General features: G+C 40.9%; 1 protein-coding gene across 2 annotated transcripts in view; it reads right to left on the bottom strand.

The window, feature by feature from the left end:
• Nucleotides 1-18,754, bottom strand: part of TEK (TEK receptor tyrosine kinase) — a 107,297-nt gene that overhangs the window by 32,081 nt on the left and 56,462 nt on the right. For both annotated transcript variants that reach the window (XM_077766093.1, XM_077766094.1), the window contains exons 5-12: nucleotides 16,938-17,048; nucleotides 15,919-16,071; nucleotides 12,351-12,482; nucleotides 11,890-12,030; nucleotides 10,721-10,849; nucleotides 7,447-7,598; nucleotides 5,484-5,628; nucleotides 536-697 (exon numbers count right to left, since the gene is read on the bottom strand). In XM_077766093.1, the coding sequence (XP_077622219.1) occupies nucleotides 536-697; nucleotides 5,484-5,628; nucleotides 7,447-7,598; nucleotides 10,721-10,849; nucleotides 11,890-12,030; nucleotides 12,351-12,482; nucleotides 15,919-16,071; nucleotides 16,938-17,048 (1,125 nt within the window). The remainder of the gene's footprint in view (nucleotides 1-535; nucleotides 698-5,483; nucleotides 5,629-7,446; nucleotides 7,599-10,720; nucleotides 10,850-11,889; nucleotides 12,031-12,350; nucleotides 12,483-15,918; nucleotides 16,072-16,937; nucleotides 17,049-18,754) is intronic.

Genomic DNA, 18,754 nt, shown 5'->3' with positions numbered 1-18,754 from the left:
CAGTTTAGTATGCTACAGCCCAAACTTTTCAGGTCCAAATTCCTTTCAAAATCTCTGTGTGTTAGGAGCCTGCAGAACAGGGCAAGACTCAAATGAGGAAAAGAATGAACAACTCACTACATCAGCAACAATCACGCTTCAGATTTAAGACAGTCTCTGCCTTTTGAGCAGGCCCTGGACTTTCCTATTAGCATATTCATGGCATAAGCATGTATCTTCCACCATGACCAAGCCATATAGAGTAGTTAAAAAGAGGACTGAAGATCCAGAGAAGTTTGGGAAAGAAATACTGATAGTGACACCTGACACAGCCCGGTTCTGTGTCCTGCAGCACACCACGGCTTCCAGAAAGTTAGCCCAAGAACTCAGGACCCATATGCACTCTGTCCTGAATACTCTGAAATGGAACCCTCTGCTATAGCTGCTACCCTGGGGCAGAGGAATGGGAGTGGGAGAGAGGATTTCTGTATTTGAGGAATTTTTTTCTCTACCCATGCCCCTTCCATAGTTGGATTCTTTCCTGTTCACACCTTACCTTGAATAGGCCGCCAAGCCTCATAATGATTAACGGGTTTGTATAGGAGCTTCTTGGATTTGATTGGTCCATCCCCGAAGTAAGGCTCAGAGCTGATGTTGATGACAGCAAAATTATGTCCAGTATCAATCACGTTTGGGGCATTCAGGGGCTTTGGAAGAACTAAACAAAATTTCAACAATCAGATTAGTCCTTAACACTCTGGAGTTTATCATTCTTTGGCAGAGATTCTTTGGTGGAGGATGAGCGCCCTTACATTTCGAACAAAACCCTCTTGAAGCAGGTGCAAAAGGGAAACACTGGTAACTGCAAGAGCAACCAAAGACAGGGAACTGAGTCTGACACCTGACAGAGTGTGACATCTGGGTAACCCCTGTGACAGCTCTGTGGTTTCTCACGGCCATAAGAATCCTGTTGTTGCTCAAGCTCATGGCACACATGCACACAGACCCTGTTAGCCTGCAAATGACCAAGAATGACTCCAGCACTGGGGGTGCTAGGGTGCTCCCAGTCCCTCCTGACTATGGAGAGGCCACAAGAGAAAAATCAGATTGCACCTGTCTATAGTAGCTGACATGGACTATGCGAAATAATATGCTGAGGTTTTAGAAGTCCCCGCCTATTCCCAGAACCCTGCAAGAACATACCATCCCCTAGTTATGACTACCCATAAAGAGCAGAACCCTATCTCTACCCAACCGACTCAGATCCTGTATCCGACTGTACCTGCACTCCACCCATCCCCTGTCAGTGTGCACTTTTGCTTTCCAATAAAGCTTCTCCTGTTCTACTTTGACTCTTTGAATTCTTTCTCACAACGGAGTCAGGAACGTGGCACTAGGCTGGTGGTTGAGGTTTCAGGGCCAGAGAACTCCTCCCATTTCCCATATCATTCTTAGAGTTCTTTGATCAGATTCAATGCATTTGCCTGCGGTGTGGTTTCCCAGCTTTGATCTTGCCCTCCAACACATTATCCACAAAGTACTCCTTAAAATATGCTCAGTCCCCTGCTCAAGACCTAACTGTGGATCCTACCATGTCTAAAGTAAAATATAAGATTCATACTATGACCTGCCAGGCCTTGCACAATTGAACCCCTGCCTCCTCTTGCCCTACCCAGTACCCTCCAGTGCCAATGACCTTTCAGTTCATCCAACTGACAATGCACCAAGCTCCCTTCTGTCTCAGGTTCTTTGTAAATGTTGTTCTGCCAGCAATGCTCCAGACCTCCCACTCTTCTCTGGTACCTCTTAACTCACCATTCAGCAATCTTCCCTCTAGACTATGCATGCGCTCGCTCTCTCTCTCTCTCTCTCTCTGGTGTAGAGCAATGCAAATTTATTCTTACAGTTCTAGAGGTCAGAAGTCAGACATGGGTCTCACTGGGCTAAGATCAAGGTGTTAGCAGGGCAGTAAGGGAGCTCTAGGGGAGACTCTGTTTCCTTGTTCTTTCCAACTTCTAGAAATCACCTACGTTCCTTGGCTCGTGGCCCCTTCCTCCATCCTCAAAGACAACAATATCATGTCTCTTTAACTCTTTTCTTCCATTGTGCTATCTCTTTCTGATTATAGCTAAGAAAAATTCTCTGCTTTAAGGACTCATGCGATTACAGTAGGTCCACCCAGATCCTCCTGAATAATCTCCCCTTCTCAAAGACCAACTATTCTCAATGGGGTGAAATAACAACCCTAAGGTGGTTAAAATTGATTATTGTGGGATTTTGAAAAAGCCTCAGATAATACAATGGTTTGTGGCCCACCAAAGAGCCTCAGTACATAAACAGATATGCGGTACATTCATGATATTAACATTTTATGGTGATGGGAGGAGAGTTGGGGAATAAATTTCTAAAGAGACTCCTTGGTTAGGTGATAATGATAAAAAGGCTGTAAAACACTGCACTGGACTCTGAACCCCAAAAGGGCAAAGACCATGGAGGTTTAGCAAGTGCTGGGTAAATGTTTATTGATTGAATTTCTAGTGAGTTCTGTAGCTCCATTAAACCATCCTTCTTAAAAATGCACCCCTGTTGTTTTCCTCCCCAAGAATCTTCCAGATTCTGCCAATGTTTTTGCTTAGGGCAGTGTCTGAGAAGAGGGCACCTCTGTGAGTAAATTCATTCATTAAGTCATGTTTCCCTTGTATGATCAAATAAGCCCACCTGTTTGCTTAAACCACCAAGTGATTACTTTATTATAGCTATTAATACCCTATATTACAAAAGGGATACTTTCACGAGCATGAAACAAATTGCCCCAAAGCTTCCTCTTAGTAATTTATCATTTTATTTTTTGTCTTTTAAAAATTTTTATTGAGGCATACATAATGTCAAGTCCAAAAATCTTAATATTTAGCTCAAAGGACTTCACCTGGGCACATACCCATGTCACCACGACCCAGACAGAGACAGAGTACATTTCCAGCATCCCCACTACCCCAGAAGCCACTCTCATGCCCCTGCCTTATCAATAGGGAATTATTATCCTGGTTTCTGTCATTGTCAATTAGTTTTGTCTGTTTTTAACTTCATATTTATATAGAATATAAATTTATGTGGAATATAAACTTTATATGGAATCACAAAGCATTTATTTTTGTTTCCTCAATATTTTGTCTATGATGTCCATATCGTTGCAGGAATTAATTTTTTTTTTTTGCTATTTAATATTCCATTGTAAGATGTTATGAGCTGAACTGTATTCCCCCAAAACTCTTACGTTGAATTCTTAACCCCTAGTACCTCAGAATGTAAGTACATTTGGAGATAGGGTCTTTAAAGAGGTAATTAGGTTAAAATGACATCATTAGGTCTGTTCCTAATCCTATGTAACTGTTGTCCTTAGAAGATTCAACCAGGACACACACAGAGGGATGACCATATGAAAAATACAGGGAAAAGATAGCCATTCATAAGCCAAAGAGTAAGCTTTAGGAGAAATCAACTCTGCTGAAACCTTAATCACTCACCTGGCCTCCAGCACTTGAGAAAATAAATTTCTGTTGTTTAAGCCACCTAGTCCGTGGTACTTTGTATGGTAGCTCTAGCAAACCATTACATATGAGGATACTACAATACATGTATCCCTTATAAAGTTGATAGATGCTTGGGTTAATATAAATTTGGGGCTATTATGAATAAAACTGCTCTGAACATTATTGAAGATGTCTTTTTGAACATACACACTCATTTCTTTAGAGCATGTATATAGAAGCATTGCTAGGTTATAGGTATGTGAATGATTAGTTTCAGTATATATTTTCAGTTTTCCAAAGTGGTTGTACCAACATGTATTCTGGTAGTAAAAGCCTTGCATCTTTTTTTTTTTTTAAATATATGTATATACTATGATTAAAGACACTGATTAATTTACTTAATGGTGATTTCCATTTTATGGATATCAGTAAATATGATATAAAGAGGTACCCATACCCTCATAATACAAATGTTTCTATGCACTGATGTTGTGTGCTGTGACTTCCACTAAAAATAAAAATGAGAACTACTGACTCTTCTGAATCTTAGCAGCATGGTTATTTTTGAATTATTTATTTTCCATGGGCAGCAAACATTCCAACAACTTAAAAATAAGGTAATTTGTCTTGTCTGCATATCGTTTCCTTCCTTTCAAGAACATGCAAGATATAAGAAATTATTTTGGTCATGTGAACATTCTACTGAATAAAGCAGATCAGGGCTTTTTTCCAGTAATCCAAAATATATTAGAGATTTTGTGGCAGTTTACATGGATTCTCAGGGTAGAGAATCCAAATCTATAAGGTTGTATTCAGGCTAATGTTTCTATTGGTCTTTCAAAGAAGGATTATGTTCGGAGCATTTACATTTATTTCATTTATGGGCATTACATCTGGGATAGCCCAAAGATTTCTAAATCAAGTAACAAAATGGGAAAAATACAAGTCAACGTTGGTTATCTTGCTTCTTAATCTTTAACACAAGAGTCTCAGAAAATAAAATGGTCTAGAAAAGATGGTGCAGTATTTGGAGTCAGGAGACTCAGGTTCAAAACTAAGATTTACTCCTTAACAGATATGCTACCTTACACACGTTAACTAAACCTTCTGAACCTGTTTTCTGACAGGTGAAGTGGTGATAACATCTATCACACATAGTTCTTACAAAAATTAAATAAGATGAGGTATGTGAGGCACTTAGCCCAATGCCTTTCTACAACATGTATCAGAGAGCTGTTAGCTCTTTCTCTCTAAATGGGTTCATAATAAACTGACAAATTAAAAATTCCTAGTGGTGTCCATGTATACCAGCCAAGCTAACTTGGATTGACCTCCACGTTGCTTCCTCCACTCAAGCCACAAGTATACACACATCCACTTAGATTAATCTGAATTTTGAAATACTAATTCATAGCAGGAAGACTACTCACAATTCTGAATATGTGAATTCATGTTCATTATATAGCATAGTCTGGGCTTCATAATAAGTGAGTAATCCTCAGAGTATTTTCCAAACTATTCTCTGCAATAGTGAATAGGAAGTCACAACAATGATGAAGTCAAACTTTTCATGAACTATAAACACTAGGAGACATGTTGTTCCAGACACAACTCCAAGTGTTTTTACATATTTAACAAATTTTCACAGTAACTCTGAGAGGCAGATAAACTAAGCTTTATTTTCGGATAAAGAAAGGCTCAGAGAGGTTAAGTTCATTTGCTCAGGGCCATAGACAGGTGTCTGGCTAGTAGGGACAAAAGTCAAACCCAGGGCTGTGTGACTCCACAGGTCATATACTTAATCCCTCCCTTCCATTTCATGCATATAAAAAAAAAATAAGATTTTCTCTCCTGGAAAATATCCAAAAGGCATTTTAGTGCTCAGATAACATTTCTGTCTTGGAGCAGCACCCAGTGAGACATAAGCACAATGCATCAAGGATGCAAGCTCTACCTCTAGAAAATGGAGCTTACCTTTAACAGAAATGTTGAAAGGCTTTTCCACCATCCCAGCCACTGTGTTCACGCTGCAGACCCAGACCCCTGAGTCAGGGGGGAGGACCCGGTGGATGGTGAATGTGGCCACGGACAGATGACCCGTATGGTTGAAGTCTTTTGGCTAGAAGGGTCAAATACAAATAAAAGCTTATAGGGAGGCATAAACACACAAAAGGTTCATAACACTGACCCCACCTCATTGTTTGATAAGAAGTTTTCTAGGAGAGATTAAGAAGCCAAATGCAATGCTAGTATAATCATTGGCTTATTTCCAAAGCTATTGTAGTAGCCCTGAAAGTTTATATTGGATTGATGCCCTCTCAGATCCTGCTGTTGTGTTTGTATGTTTGGGAGTGTGGGGTAAACACAAGCTAGGAATCTAGCTCTTTTAAAGTGCTTCTGGTAACGTTTGTTCCTTCCCAATTTAATACAGAGATGGCTGAATTACAGAGACGACAAAATGGCTTTCCAAAACAATTGAGCTGTCAAGTGTGGTGTTTTAGGGAAAACAGGGCTCTGGAGACACACGGACCTCAATTCACATCCCTGCTCTGTCACTTTTCACCAACTTCTTAGTTACTCAACTTCACCCAGCCCATTTCCACTTCTACAAAAAGGGGACAGGTAAAATTAAGCAATATACAGTATGGTTGACCCTTACTAAATGGTAGCTCTTATTTCCATTAATTCATGAAAAGGCCAACAAGATTTTAGGAAGCTGTTAACTGGTTTCACTAACTAATGAGTTCTTTGGGTGGAATCAAGAATATCTGATGTGCAGACACCAATAATGGCACATTTTTTACCTATCCTGCCCTCAAGAGGTCACTCGCATCTACTCTATTGTCAAGTTGATGTTCAATCATCTTTGAGACAGAAAAAGATAACCACTTCAAAATCTTTAGATAAGGGGCGCCTGGGTGGCTTAGTCGGTTAAGCGTCCGACTTTCGCTTAGGTCATGATCTCGTGGTTCGTGGGTTCGAGCCCCGCGTCGGGCTCTGTGCTGACTGCCAGCTCGGAGCCTGGAGCCTGTTTCAGTCTGTGACTCCCTCTCTCTTTGACCCTCCCCTGCTCACGCTGTCTCTCTCTCTCTCCTAGAAATAAATAAAACATTAAAAAAAAATCAAATTCTTTAGATAAGAAAACACATCAACTTCCTGAGGATCACTTGTGACACGGAGAAATTTGGAGAACTCCTCTGTGCTGCATTTGGGATTGCTGGGAGAAAGAAAGCAAACATACTGGAAAAGTTGCTTAGTCCTTTCAGCAGAGATGAACTGCTATGAGAGCACACTAACCACTGCTGAGCACCAGCATCAAGGGCAGAGTGAAGAAGTAGGGAGGCCAAGGAATTGTCCTCAGACCCAAGGGATTCCATGGATCATGGTTTCTGAACAGGAAATGTGGGAGATTTCTCTAGAGTCAGAAGGGCTGTCCTGACCTCCCCTCTTTTACACTCTGCTAATTTTTGCTCCAAAGAGAATAGAAGTAGACCAGTCATCAAAGCACCATTTCCTAATAGCACCTGGCAGGTGCTATGAATCTCCTGCTGATTCATGAGGCCACACCTATGTTGCCACAAGACCACCTCATTCTTCCTGATAGAAGTTAGAACATGGGGATATTGCGGGGAGGGCAAAGCCTTGCACAGGCTGACATATACTTCTCAACACACACAGCTGGAAAGTTCTGCAGGATAAGTGCCAGCCTTGGTAGATAGACTGTGGTGGTCTCTTTCCAACCTGGCACCATAGCACTGGCCACACTGTGTTGAATCTGCTCTACCTCCTCAGAGACATGGCATTTTGTTAAAGCATTTTGTCAAACAGACTAGCTTAAGAGGACGCAAGCCCTGTGTGGAACCTAGCCTTCAATGAGGAGATTACTGTGTAGAAAGCATCTAGTGATATCAGGAGACAGATTAAGAATAACTCTTACATGGAGCACTGTCCCATCCGGCTTCACGAGAGTCATTTCTTCATTAGCAGGTAGTGGCCAGCCAGACGCTTTGCAGATGGGATTAAATTTACCACTGTTTACTTCTATGTGCTCTGGCAAATCCTCTATCTTTGGGACCATCCTTGGCATACCTGCATGAAGAAAACAGCACTGTGACATCTAGTCTTTAACATAACAGCAAGAAATAATAAAAGCAGCTACCATTTAGCAAGTCATGCCCCAGGTAAGAACTCTGCAAATGTTATATCATTTTATCATCATGTAATAAACTTGTAGGGGCAAGCTATTGTAGTCTCCATTTTACAGATGAGGAGACTGAGGCTCTGAATCCAGAATCAAGATCAGATCTGTATGAATCCAGAGTCTACACTCAGTCCTAATGCTGTGTTCCCCTCAATGGATCTGAGATGGACAGTCTCTATATTAAAATGATCATCATGGCCACACCCCCAGCCTTAATTTTCAGCTTCTTTTACTTTTTAAGAGAAACAAAAGCAAAGAAAAAAAAAACCAAAACTAGGTTCTAATTGACTCAGCCAACAATCCCACCCATTGCTGATCCTCCGTTTTGATATACAAGACATAACTCATTGATTGGGAATCTCCAAGTAGAAGGAGATTAAAAACATACACATTTACATGCAGGAAGTAGACTGTAACTGCCCCAGATTGGTTTCTAGGCAACAGCCAAATGAAAAGTATGGCTGACAACACCAAAAGAAAAGGTCTCTGGTAACAACGAAGGTATCAAGGCTCCTTGCCTAATATCTATGCAGTAGAGAATGGATAATCCTGAAATAGAACAGTTTTATTCTGAATTGTGGGGTCTTAGAGAACCTCAGACCCTTTGTAAGTAAACGTGAAATGAGGCAGAAAGCAGTCCAGCACTTAGTGAGGAATGTGGGTGATGTAAGTGCCCCCAGAGCAACAGTGACTTACTTACAAGCTCTTTTATCGGGGGAGGGGAGGAGGGCGTGGTAAATACAATATTGATATTTTATATTGATATCCTCTTTCTCAGGCCTAAATATGATGAGGAAATAGTATGGAGGAGAAGGAGAAAAGGTCTAATAACTCTAAAGGTAATTCCTTGATATATCTATAGACTTGAAAAGATTGTGATTAGAATCTACCAGATTTTTCAGCCTCAGAAGGTATTCGAGTAGGGATTGTAAAAAATGCTTTGATACTTTTTTCCATTTTTATTTTTTATAAAGTGTATTTATTTTTGAGCGAGGGACAGAGAGAGTGAGTTTTGGAGGGGCTGACAGAGAGGGAGAGAGAGAATCCCAAGCAGGCTCCACACTGTCAGCATGGAGCCCGATGGAGGGCTTGAACTCGAGAACCGTGAGATCATTACATGAGCCAAAAAAACCAAGAGTCAGATGTTTAACCGCCTGAGCCACCCAGGTGTCCCAAAAGTGCTTTGATACTTTTAAGCCAGTTATGTCTTTCCTTCATTATCGCTTTGTCTTGCCTTTGGTCAGAGGTGCAGGGGAGGTAGAGCAGAACTGGGGGGAAGGAGACTGTTCTCTGAAAGCCCACGGGCAGGGGTCCGGGTCTGAGTTTCTCATGCCTTTTGCAACATCAGGCTCAGAACAAGAAAGCGGGTATAAAATTTAAAATTCAAATCCTTCGGCTTGTCAGTTGCCTATTTTCAATGCAATCCTCTGGCAAGTCCAACACCTCCCCCTCCCTTCCTACACCCTCCCAGGCTCCTGCTCTGCAGCAGAGTCTGAACATGGGGGAAAGAAGTGAACATGTAGAGCTAAGCCAAAGCCTTGAGAAAACAATTGTTGGTATTTTCCTCCTATATCGGTTCTGATTTTAAAAGCGAACAAAGCTGTGAAGCTCTTGGTCTTGCTGCTCTGACTGTAGATTTCTTTCTATAACATTGACATTTATAGGATTGAGAAGGTACTATGTATTTATTATTTTTAAATTTTGAAAATATGCAAAAATATGCTTCTTTTAATTTTAAAAAGTATATTCTAGGGCAAGAGCTAGCCAACATTTTCTAAAAGGACTAGACAGTACATATTTTCAGCTTTGCAAGCCGAAAGTTCTGTAGTAAGTAACTACTCAGCTCTGCTGTGGTGTGAAAGCCGCCATACATTATATGTTCTAAAGGATTTAGTGTGGCTGTGTTCCAGTAAAATTTTCTTTATCACAACAGATGGTAAGCAAATAAAAAGGAACAAAATAGTGATACATGCTACAATACAATTAAACTTTAAAATAGTAGAGTCAGTGAATGAAGCCAGCCACAAAAGACCACATAATATATGATCCCATTTATAGTTTATGAAATGTCAAGAATAAGTACATCTATAAAGACAGAAAGTAAATTAATGATTGCCAGGTGCTGGGAGGAGCAGAAAATGGGAGTTACAGCCAATAGGTACAAGGTTTGTTTTGGTATGGCGAAAACATTATAAAATTAGATTATGGTGATGGTTGCACAACCCTAAATATATAAAAAAAAATTATTTAATTGTACTTTTAAAAGGGATAAACTTCATGGTATAAAAATTCTATCTCAATATAGCTGTTGAAAATAGTGGATTGGGGGGCACCCGGGTGGTTCAGTCGGTTAAGCATCTGACTTCGGCTCAGGTCATGATCACAAGGTTCATGAGTTCAAGCCCCACAACGAGCTCTCTGCTCTTAGCACAGAGCCTGCTTCAGATCCTCTGTCCCCCTCTCTCTCTGCCCAGTCCCTGCTGGTTCTATCTCTAAATAAATAAATAAAAATTTTTTAAAAAGTGAGTTGGATTTGGTCTGTGGGTCAGGCTTTCTTCTAGGGTAATTGCTGAACTAGAATTATTTAAAGTTTCATCTTGAGGGTAATCTTTTTGTTTTTCCTTCTTTTTTATATCTTTCTTTTCAAAAATAGCCTTCGTCCAAATCCCTCCAAAGTAGTTCTTCCCTGTTGTGCATATCAAGGGAAAAGACCGGTCCCAGAGAAGGGAAAAGAGACAGGCAGAGCCCTCAACTAGCCAATCATCACTTAATGTGCCACAGAGTGCCTATGGTTTACTCCTAGTGGAAGGAGAAACGAAGGCCAGCATGAGGGCCTGGAGGAAAGAACTAGAATATTGTCCTTTAGGACTTGGGATATATTCTTCCCAACTTCCGGATGGAAATAGAAATGGCTTGAGGAATGTGGGCTGCTGAGGCGAGAATTATAGCCAGCAAAGCTCAGTTTAGACATGCTGAACATGGCCCGAACTACAGTGTTACCTTGCTTTACCTTCTTTCTCACACTGGAGCCCTTGACGTTCTGGAGAGCAGAGACATCCTTGGAACCGATCACACGTCTCCCCATGGCTGCACCTGCAAGTAAGCTTACAGTCTGGCCCGTAATAACCAGGCTGGCATGCTGTAGACAAAGACAGCAGAACCATGGTTAACACAGGGGAAGGGAGAAAACTAAGGCTGTGGGTGGCTCTCCAAGCTATTGATTGGGTAAGATAAAATCCTAAAAATTATCTCCACTGTTGCTTTTAGCTTTTATTAAAAGGGACTACTAGAAAGCTTTCAATTACATATGTGGCTTTCTTCTATTTGTACAGAACTGCTCAGCCCCAGAGCATTGTTACCGAGTTGCTGGGACTCCATCATAGCTCTCAATATGCCAGATGTGGAAGCAGCTGACTTTGTGAGGTAAACACTGACAAATCTTGGAGCTCTGGTTAATTCACCACATTAGCATTCATGAGAGAGGGTCTGGCAACCTTGACTGCATATTCGTGGCAAGCTACTGTACCGTAGGACATGGGAAACCCAGAAGGGAAAGATGTGAAACACATACCACTCAGCCTCACTGAACAGGAAGGTATATTTTAGGAAGGGAAGAGGGACTCTTTGAGTAGGTAAAGTTAAAGCCATCACTTAAGAAGGCATTCAAGCTCAACAATTAAAACATCTTAATACCAAAAATATGCAACCAGTACTGCCTAAGTAAGGTCCACAGAAGAAAAGATCTTCCTCTATTTTCAAATCCCGTATCTTGTCTGGATCGGACCTAAGAGCCCTGATATCTATCCCACTGAAAAAACAAATCCTCTATAGCCTTCCAACTCCAAGTGCGGTCTAAAACCAACAGCATGAGCACCACCTGGGAGCTTGTTAGAAATACAGAGCCCCAGGTGCCAGTCCGAACCTATGGAATCAACATCGGTATTCTAATAAGAACTCCAGATGATGTGCATGAGAAGCACATTCTATAACGTCTGAGTCTTAATTATGAAAACATAATTAATCTAGATGAAAACATCCATGATTGAAAACCCTGTAGCTCAGCAGTGGATTGCTGGCTGGACAGCCCAGGTATATCCCGCACTGTTATTTCCAGCAAGCTGGACCTCCCTGGTATACCTGCTAGAACTTTCTCTGTTCAGGGGTGCGACTGGTACGTACCTTCATTGCACTGCAGACCCTGCCACCCTGTGGCACAGGAACACCCATAGGGGTCTGGGAGACAGAACACGTACGACTTGCATCCCTCTGGTCCACTACACCTTTCTTTACAAGTTCTGCCAAATGTGTGCAGTTCGCAAGCTTGGAGGGGGAGAAAAAGAGGACTCAGAGTCAAAGAGTCAACCCCATGGAATGTAGGCGCCTTCTTTTAAAGGGTCTCTCCTAGACTTTGGAGAATGGAAAATAAGCCGATCTCAGCTGTGGCATGGACAGCTTTTCAGCAACTGGCAATCAAGAACCCCTAGGAAAGGGTACCTTTTTCTAATTCACACCAAGTTACCATATGGCCTAACAAAGGCCATTTAACTTCTGTTCCCAATTGTACCCAGAGTTCAAATTCTGAATCAGGCCATGATGGCTTTTGAAATCTACAACTCACTCAGCAAGTACTCTTGACTTACCCTTCTCACATGTTCTCCCCATAAACCCAGGTGGGCAAATGCACTCTCCTGTATCTTCATGGCAGATACCGTTGTTCATACAAACAGTGCAGATGCGGTTACATTCAGGTCCCCACTTCTGAGCTTCACATCCTTTTAAGGAAAACAAGGCTCTGGTGAGTAGAGCACATTAACTCAGTAGGTTTACTGAGCACCCACGACTTGTCAGTCATTTTAGTGGACACTGGCAAATGAAGATAAACAGAATATAATCTTTGTTCTCTAAAAGCCAATGGTCTTATATGCAAAACAGACATGTAAACAGGAAACAAGGATAGAAACAAAGACAAGGAGTATCTAATCCTGTCTTGGGGATGGAAGAGGACATACAGGAAGGCTTCCCAGAGGAAGTGTATGTGAGCTGAATCTGGAGGACCATACAGTTAGCAAGAAAGGCAGGCTGCAGAGTATGTTCCAAGCAAAGGTGAGACAGGGGAGAAGAGCCTGGTGCGTTCAAGAGCTGCATGAATGGTTAGAGACAGAGCAATGGTTTTCAAAGTGCGGTCACTGACCAAAAGCTTCTCCAGTATCTGGAAATCTGCTAAAGAGGCAAATCTCAAACGTACTCCCCATCCATGACCTACTGAATGAGAATTCTCAGGTGGCCTGGCAACCTATGCTTACCAAGTTCTCCAGGCACTGCATGCCAGAGTATGAGAACCTCCAGTCTACAGTTATCTAGAGAAAAGATTCAGCTAAAAAAGAAAGCAGAAGCCAGGAGCATCCACTTATTTTTTCAAAAACATAGAAGAAGTGAAACAAGACACATAGAACCTAAAATACAAGAATGGTAAAATGCTTCTAGATTCTTTTACGTGGATACTTTTTCTAACACTTGGTGATTTTAGATGGTTAATTACATCCAAGGACACCTTCTGATACAAGGAAAAAACTCAGGGGGATTGGGATGACCCTTTGTGGTCAGGAATTTAATTTCTCATCTGAAAGGAACTAGTGTCTTTGTCCCTGAATATTAGTCTCACGGTGGTAAGCTTGGACCTGTGCCTACAGCTGATGTAACTTTATAATTGCTTTGGCAAGAACTCCTGGTTATCAGTATTTTCTCTAAAATAATCAGGAAGACTGTCTACCCAGACCCTTTCTTACAGACTTCCACTTAATAGATAAAGCTACAAAATGTCTAAAAGCTAGTATTTACATGTCTTAATATATAAAGGGAAAAATAATTCTGCACGATTAGTGATTTCTTGACAGCCAGACCACAGGTTATCTGCACATGTTGAAAACAAACGATGGCAGCCTATGGAGATGATAATGAGCTTCCTCATATTAAACTATGTCTCTAGCTGTTTACTTATCTATAGACCTGTCCCAGCCTCTCCCCTAATTCTGGGAAGGATGAAAGAATAAAGATTGGGGAAGAAACTGGGGTGACCTCTTGGGGATGGAGGAGCCAGGAAAAGAGTTTGTTAAGCAACAAGTATACAATCAGGCTTCTGTGATTTCAAAAGCCCTGAGGTTTTATATTTCAGGAAACCAAATATTCATGCATGCAGAGAGAAATCCTGTAAACTCAGTGGTTGTGAGAGATCTTTTGTCAGAGAGAGAATTTATATTGGAGAGAAATCCTATAAATATAACCAGTGTGATTTTTAATGCAACATCGTTATGTACCGATTATTCCTAGGTTTCAATCTGTCCTGGAGAGACATCCTACAGTTATGAGAAATGGACAAGTGCCTTCAGCTGTACCGCATTTCGTAAAACATCAAATAAATCATGCTGGGTAAAAGCACTCTTAAATGGGATGGTTGTAGCCTAACTCAGACTTTCTTAGAATTATTTTACATATTAGCCATGCTTCTCAAATAGTTCCACCAAAATACTCCTAACAGCAAAGGAATGAACATGTGTTCCTAGCAATCTCACGAGATAAGCTAGAGATCAAAATGTGTTTGAAATCTTTAACTTTAAAAATCAGGTGAGTTTCAAATTCTAGTATATATTACATTGTGTTTGTTTTCACATCTAAAAAAAAAGTTAGGGATTCCTGCGTGGCTCAGTCAGTTAAGCGTCTGACTCTTGGTTTCGGCTCAGGCCACCATCTCGTGGTTTGTGAGATCAAGTCCCACATCAGGCTCTGCACTGACAGCACAGAGTCTACTTGGGATTCTCTCTCTGTCCCTCTCTCTCTGTACCTTTCCCACTTGCACGTTCTATCTCTCTCTCTCTCTCTCTGTCCATTCCCCACTTGCATGTTCTCTCACTCTCTCACACACACACAATAAATAAACTTTAAAAAGAAAAATAAAAGAAAATTAAGCCTTTTACCATATGTCAACATCTGATGTTTCTGAGATTGCTAGAAAATGTGCCTATATACCCCAGACTTCAGTACTGCTGGTACATGGTGCTATACTAGACTGGAGAGAAAGCATCTAAATGAAATGAAGGCAAGTCGTGCTCTGGCCATTTGGACTCTCAGTGAGAGCAGTGGAATAAAAGGAGATTTCACCTGCCCAAACCAGATCAACCACACTTTTCATACTTCTACTGTCATAATGCAAAACCATTTATCTGTTTACCTATGCAGCTGTTCTGAGAGCTACCCAAGGGACATGATTCATCTTATTATCCTTGCATTTTCATACCAACACAGTGCTGGGCACAGGGTTATGATCAATATGCATTTGTTGAATGAACAAACAGATGAATGAATAAATGAATATAATGCAAAGCAAAAGCAAAACTGTTCACAAGTTAGAGATTCCGATCATTAAAAGAATGACAGAGCAGCCAAATGCTTAAGCCTGAGTATTTAAGAGCACAAATACTCAGTACAGCTGGGAAAATTCAAGGCAGGTTTTTCTTTCTATAAATCAATGTCTTATAAAAACTAATGGCGGATGGTTACTCCCCACTTTGGTAGTTGTCATATGGTGGGAGAGCTTTTACTAGTTCTAATTCATGCACATTTTTCAAACGTGAAAACAGAAATCCCATTTGAGTGTTAAATAGTGGGATTTATAAGAGACTTAATGTTCATATATTAGGCCTACCTAAAAGACCCTATTCCTCCCCAGAAAGGTAGCAGATACCTTTTGGGAGACTGCCCAACTCACTGTGATTCCCCCTTTCTATGGAATCCTGCTCTTATTCAAGTGTGAGGTCCTAGGGCCTGCACTGCTGTATGTGGTACCACCTTTGACTAGGGCTCATTCGTCTAGACCAGTAGACATGTGGCATATGATAGGCCAGTCTGATTCTTTACTCTGGGAATTCAAATTTTGGAAGTAAAAGAAACATTGCTGAAGTACAGTTAGGCTAAGAGTAGCATCCTAGAGAGAAAGTCCATCTGCCCCCACCCATGTTGAGCCCCAGATCTCCCTGGGGCCTGTCTTTTCTGGAGACTTGCTTGTCAGCTGTTCCACCAATTTTTGAGATTCCTTAATACACTTCCTACCAGTCCTTGGTTTTTGCTTAAGTAGCCAGAATCAGCTTCTGTTAACTCGTAGCTATAAATCCTAACAACCAAATCATCACAGACTGTGGCCTCTCAATCACTTACTCCGGACTATCAGCCTGGTGAAGGCCGAGGTGAAGAGGTTTCCTCCTATGTACCTGGCTGAGTACACTCCAGCATCCTGGGGCTGAGCATGAGGCAGATGCACTTCCAAAATATCAGGTACTTCGTGCCGGGGCACTGAGTGGATGAAGGAACCTGGTAAAGGGAGAAGGGCGGAGAACAGCGGGTTACACACAGACACTCCTGTTTCCCTGTCTGGCCCATCCACTTCCTCAGCTCTCCCTGACCAGATATAGAAAATGTGCTCTAGCATACTGGGTGTAGGAGAAGAAGGAAAAGGCTGAGCTACTCAATACCGTCCCCAAAATTGAGAAACGTATGATGATAGAGCAGACAGGTTAGTCTACGTGATCTACCACCAAACTTACGAAGACAGAGGTAAAGCTGAAGTGCTTCTCTTCTGCAGGAAGAGATAACAGGCAAAGGTACCCCTGCCAGGAGATATCTGGAAACAAACACCAACCTGGAAGTCCTATCCATCCACAGGACTCAGAATGGTCCCCATCAATATCTCACCTGGGTCAGGCAACTGCCACCAGGTGGTGCCAAACCATAGTTGGACCTGGACAGATTTGTACAGCACAGATGGGCTCCCAGAACCACTGCCAGCTGGATTCCTAGGGTCGGTCTGGTCATTCCTTAACCTCGCAATCAAACAACCTCACATTTTACGTGGCTGGATTTGGGACCTCATTTATCACATCATGATGAGGTTTTATTATACATTCACAATTTTGTATTATACATTCATAAATATAGAATGTACGTACATTCATATATGTATAGGATACATGATAATATAGGATAATCTTCTTTGCTTGATTAAGCAACCAACCACACTGCCTAATAGAGCTTCTTTAATAAAATTCAATGGGCTTGCATCATAGCGCTTTGCTTCAAACATCTGCCCAGCAGACTGCACCAGGGTAATGACCCAACATGTTTTGCACTCTCTGATGTCTCACATCATGGTGCTGGAAAGAAACGAAGCACATACTTACCATTTTTGTAAATCACTGCATCTTCTTCTTTAATCAACACCTTTTTGAAAGATATGTTCACATTATCTCCCCTGTCCACAGTCATGGTTAAAGCAGCTGGTAGGAAGGAAGCTTTCAAAAGAGAGAAAACAGACAAGTAAGAAGATGAGGGGACACACTTTCTCCAGAAGCAACTGAACTATGAACACGGAGGATGAGGGCTGGCATTTGCCAGGAGTCAGCTCTACTATAGGATCTGAAAAACAATGGCAGCTAATGGGTTTCAAACTTTGTTAAGGTTTTGAAGAATGTGACGAATGGAATAGTCATTTTCTCCCTAAAACTGTAAGTATATACACACCATCTATATATACACATTGTTTTCCATACAACTAGTGGGGGAGAAAGGACTTTATGTTGATTAATATCTGTTTCAAACTAAGACCTGAGATTAACCATAAATTATATTAACGATGAATCAGCCATCCTTTTCCAATCCCTATCAAGTTTTCTCAAAGTGGGAAAGAATAGAAATGATTAGACATTTGCCAAATGACTTGTCCCTTCTGGGTGGTGGTCCTTTTCAGTTGTGTGGATCCAGCTCATTCTAATTGCTTTAGAATGCCCCAAGCATTTCTCAAATGGAATTAGCACCATGCTGGACTTATTACTAATGGTGTAAATATTGTATTTTTGAACAATGAAGCAACGATGGGGCCCACTATCTTCCCTTTAAATATATATATAATGATATATTTGTTATATAATTATCAATATATAATTAAATATATATTACTATATAAATATATAATATATACATACACACACACACTGACACAGTTATGGGACTGAGCAGTACTGGAAGGACACTGAGGAAGCTACTGCGTATTTGGCTCATAAACCATTTTTGGAAACATCTGTCTTTGTGTCAGTCTTGGAACATGACATTGCCTGAGTTCTTTGGTTTGTGGAACAAGATGTGTGAATAAAATGTTCTAACATTCTTCTAGCCACAACAGTTTCTGAATTCCCTTAATTTATACCATAATCTACAGAGAGCCACAATTACAAGGATGGGGTGGGGGAGTGGGATTAACTTTAAGGTAAGCCAATTTAAAATTTTTTCAGCTTTATTGAGATATAATTAACATACAAGTTAAGCCACTTTTTAAAATTTAAGGATCACCACTAAGAGAAGATAATCAGAATAATATATAACTTTCTGAGGCGCCTGGCTGGCTCAGTTGGTTGAGTGTCCAACTCTTGATTTTGGCTCAGGTTATGATCCCAGGGTCATGGGATCGAGCCCCAAGTCCAGCTCTGCACGTGGAGCCTGCTTAAGATTCTCTCTCTTGCTCTCTCTCTCGCTCTCTCTTGCTCACTCGCTCTAAAATAAAAAATAAATAAAAAGAATATATAACTTTCCTAAACATGGAGGGCAGGAGAGAATGGAAGTAAAAAGACATAAAAGAGAGGAAAGAGTCCAAATAAAAATCACAGCATAAAGAAAAGTTAGATTATGCCAAATACATGTCAAAAGCCAGAGAATATCAGAGTGAATTAAAATATATTTTTTTCATGAGCTATACATTAAATGTAATGACACATAAGATTGAGAATAAGGGTAAGAAAAATAGATACCAGACTTATACTATTTGAGAGAAGCTGGTATTGCAATATTTATATCAGAAAAAAATAATTTACTTTCAAGTCAAAACAAAACTTTAGAGATAAATATGATCTTTACATAATGACTGAAAAATGGGAGGCATCTGGGTGGCTTAGTCAGTTCCATGTCTGACTCTTACTTCGGCTCAGGTCATGATCTCACAGTGTTA

This window comes from Crocuta crocuta, unplaced genomic scaffold (genome assembly GCF_008692635.1).
Source record: "Crocuta crocuta isolate KB4526 unplaced genomic scaffold, BGI_CrCroc_1.0 scaffold529, whole genome shotgun sequence".
Classification (NCBI taxonomy): domain Eukaryota; kingdom Metazoa; phylum Chordata; class Mammalia; order Carnivora; family Hyaenidae; genus Crocuta; species Crocuta crocuta.
Note: the sequence above shows the minus strand (reverse complement) of the source record. Positions and strands in the feature narration are given on the sequence as shown.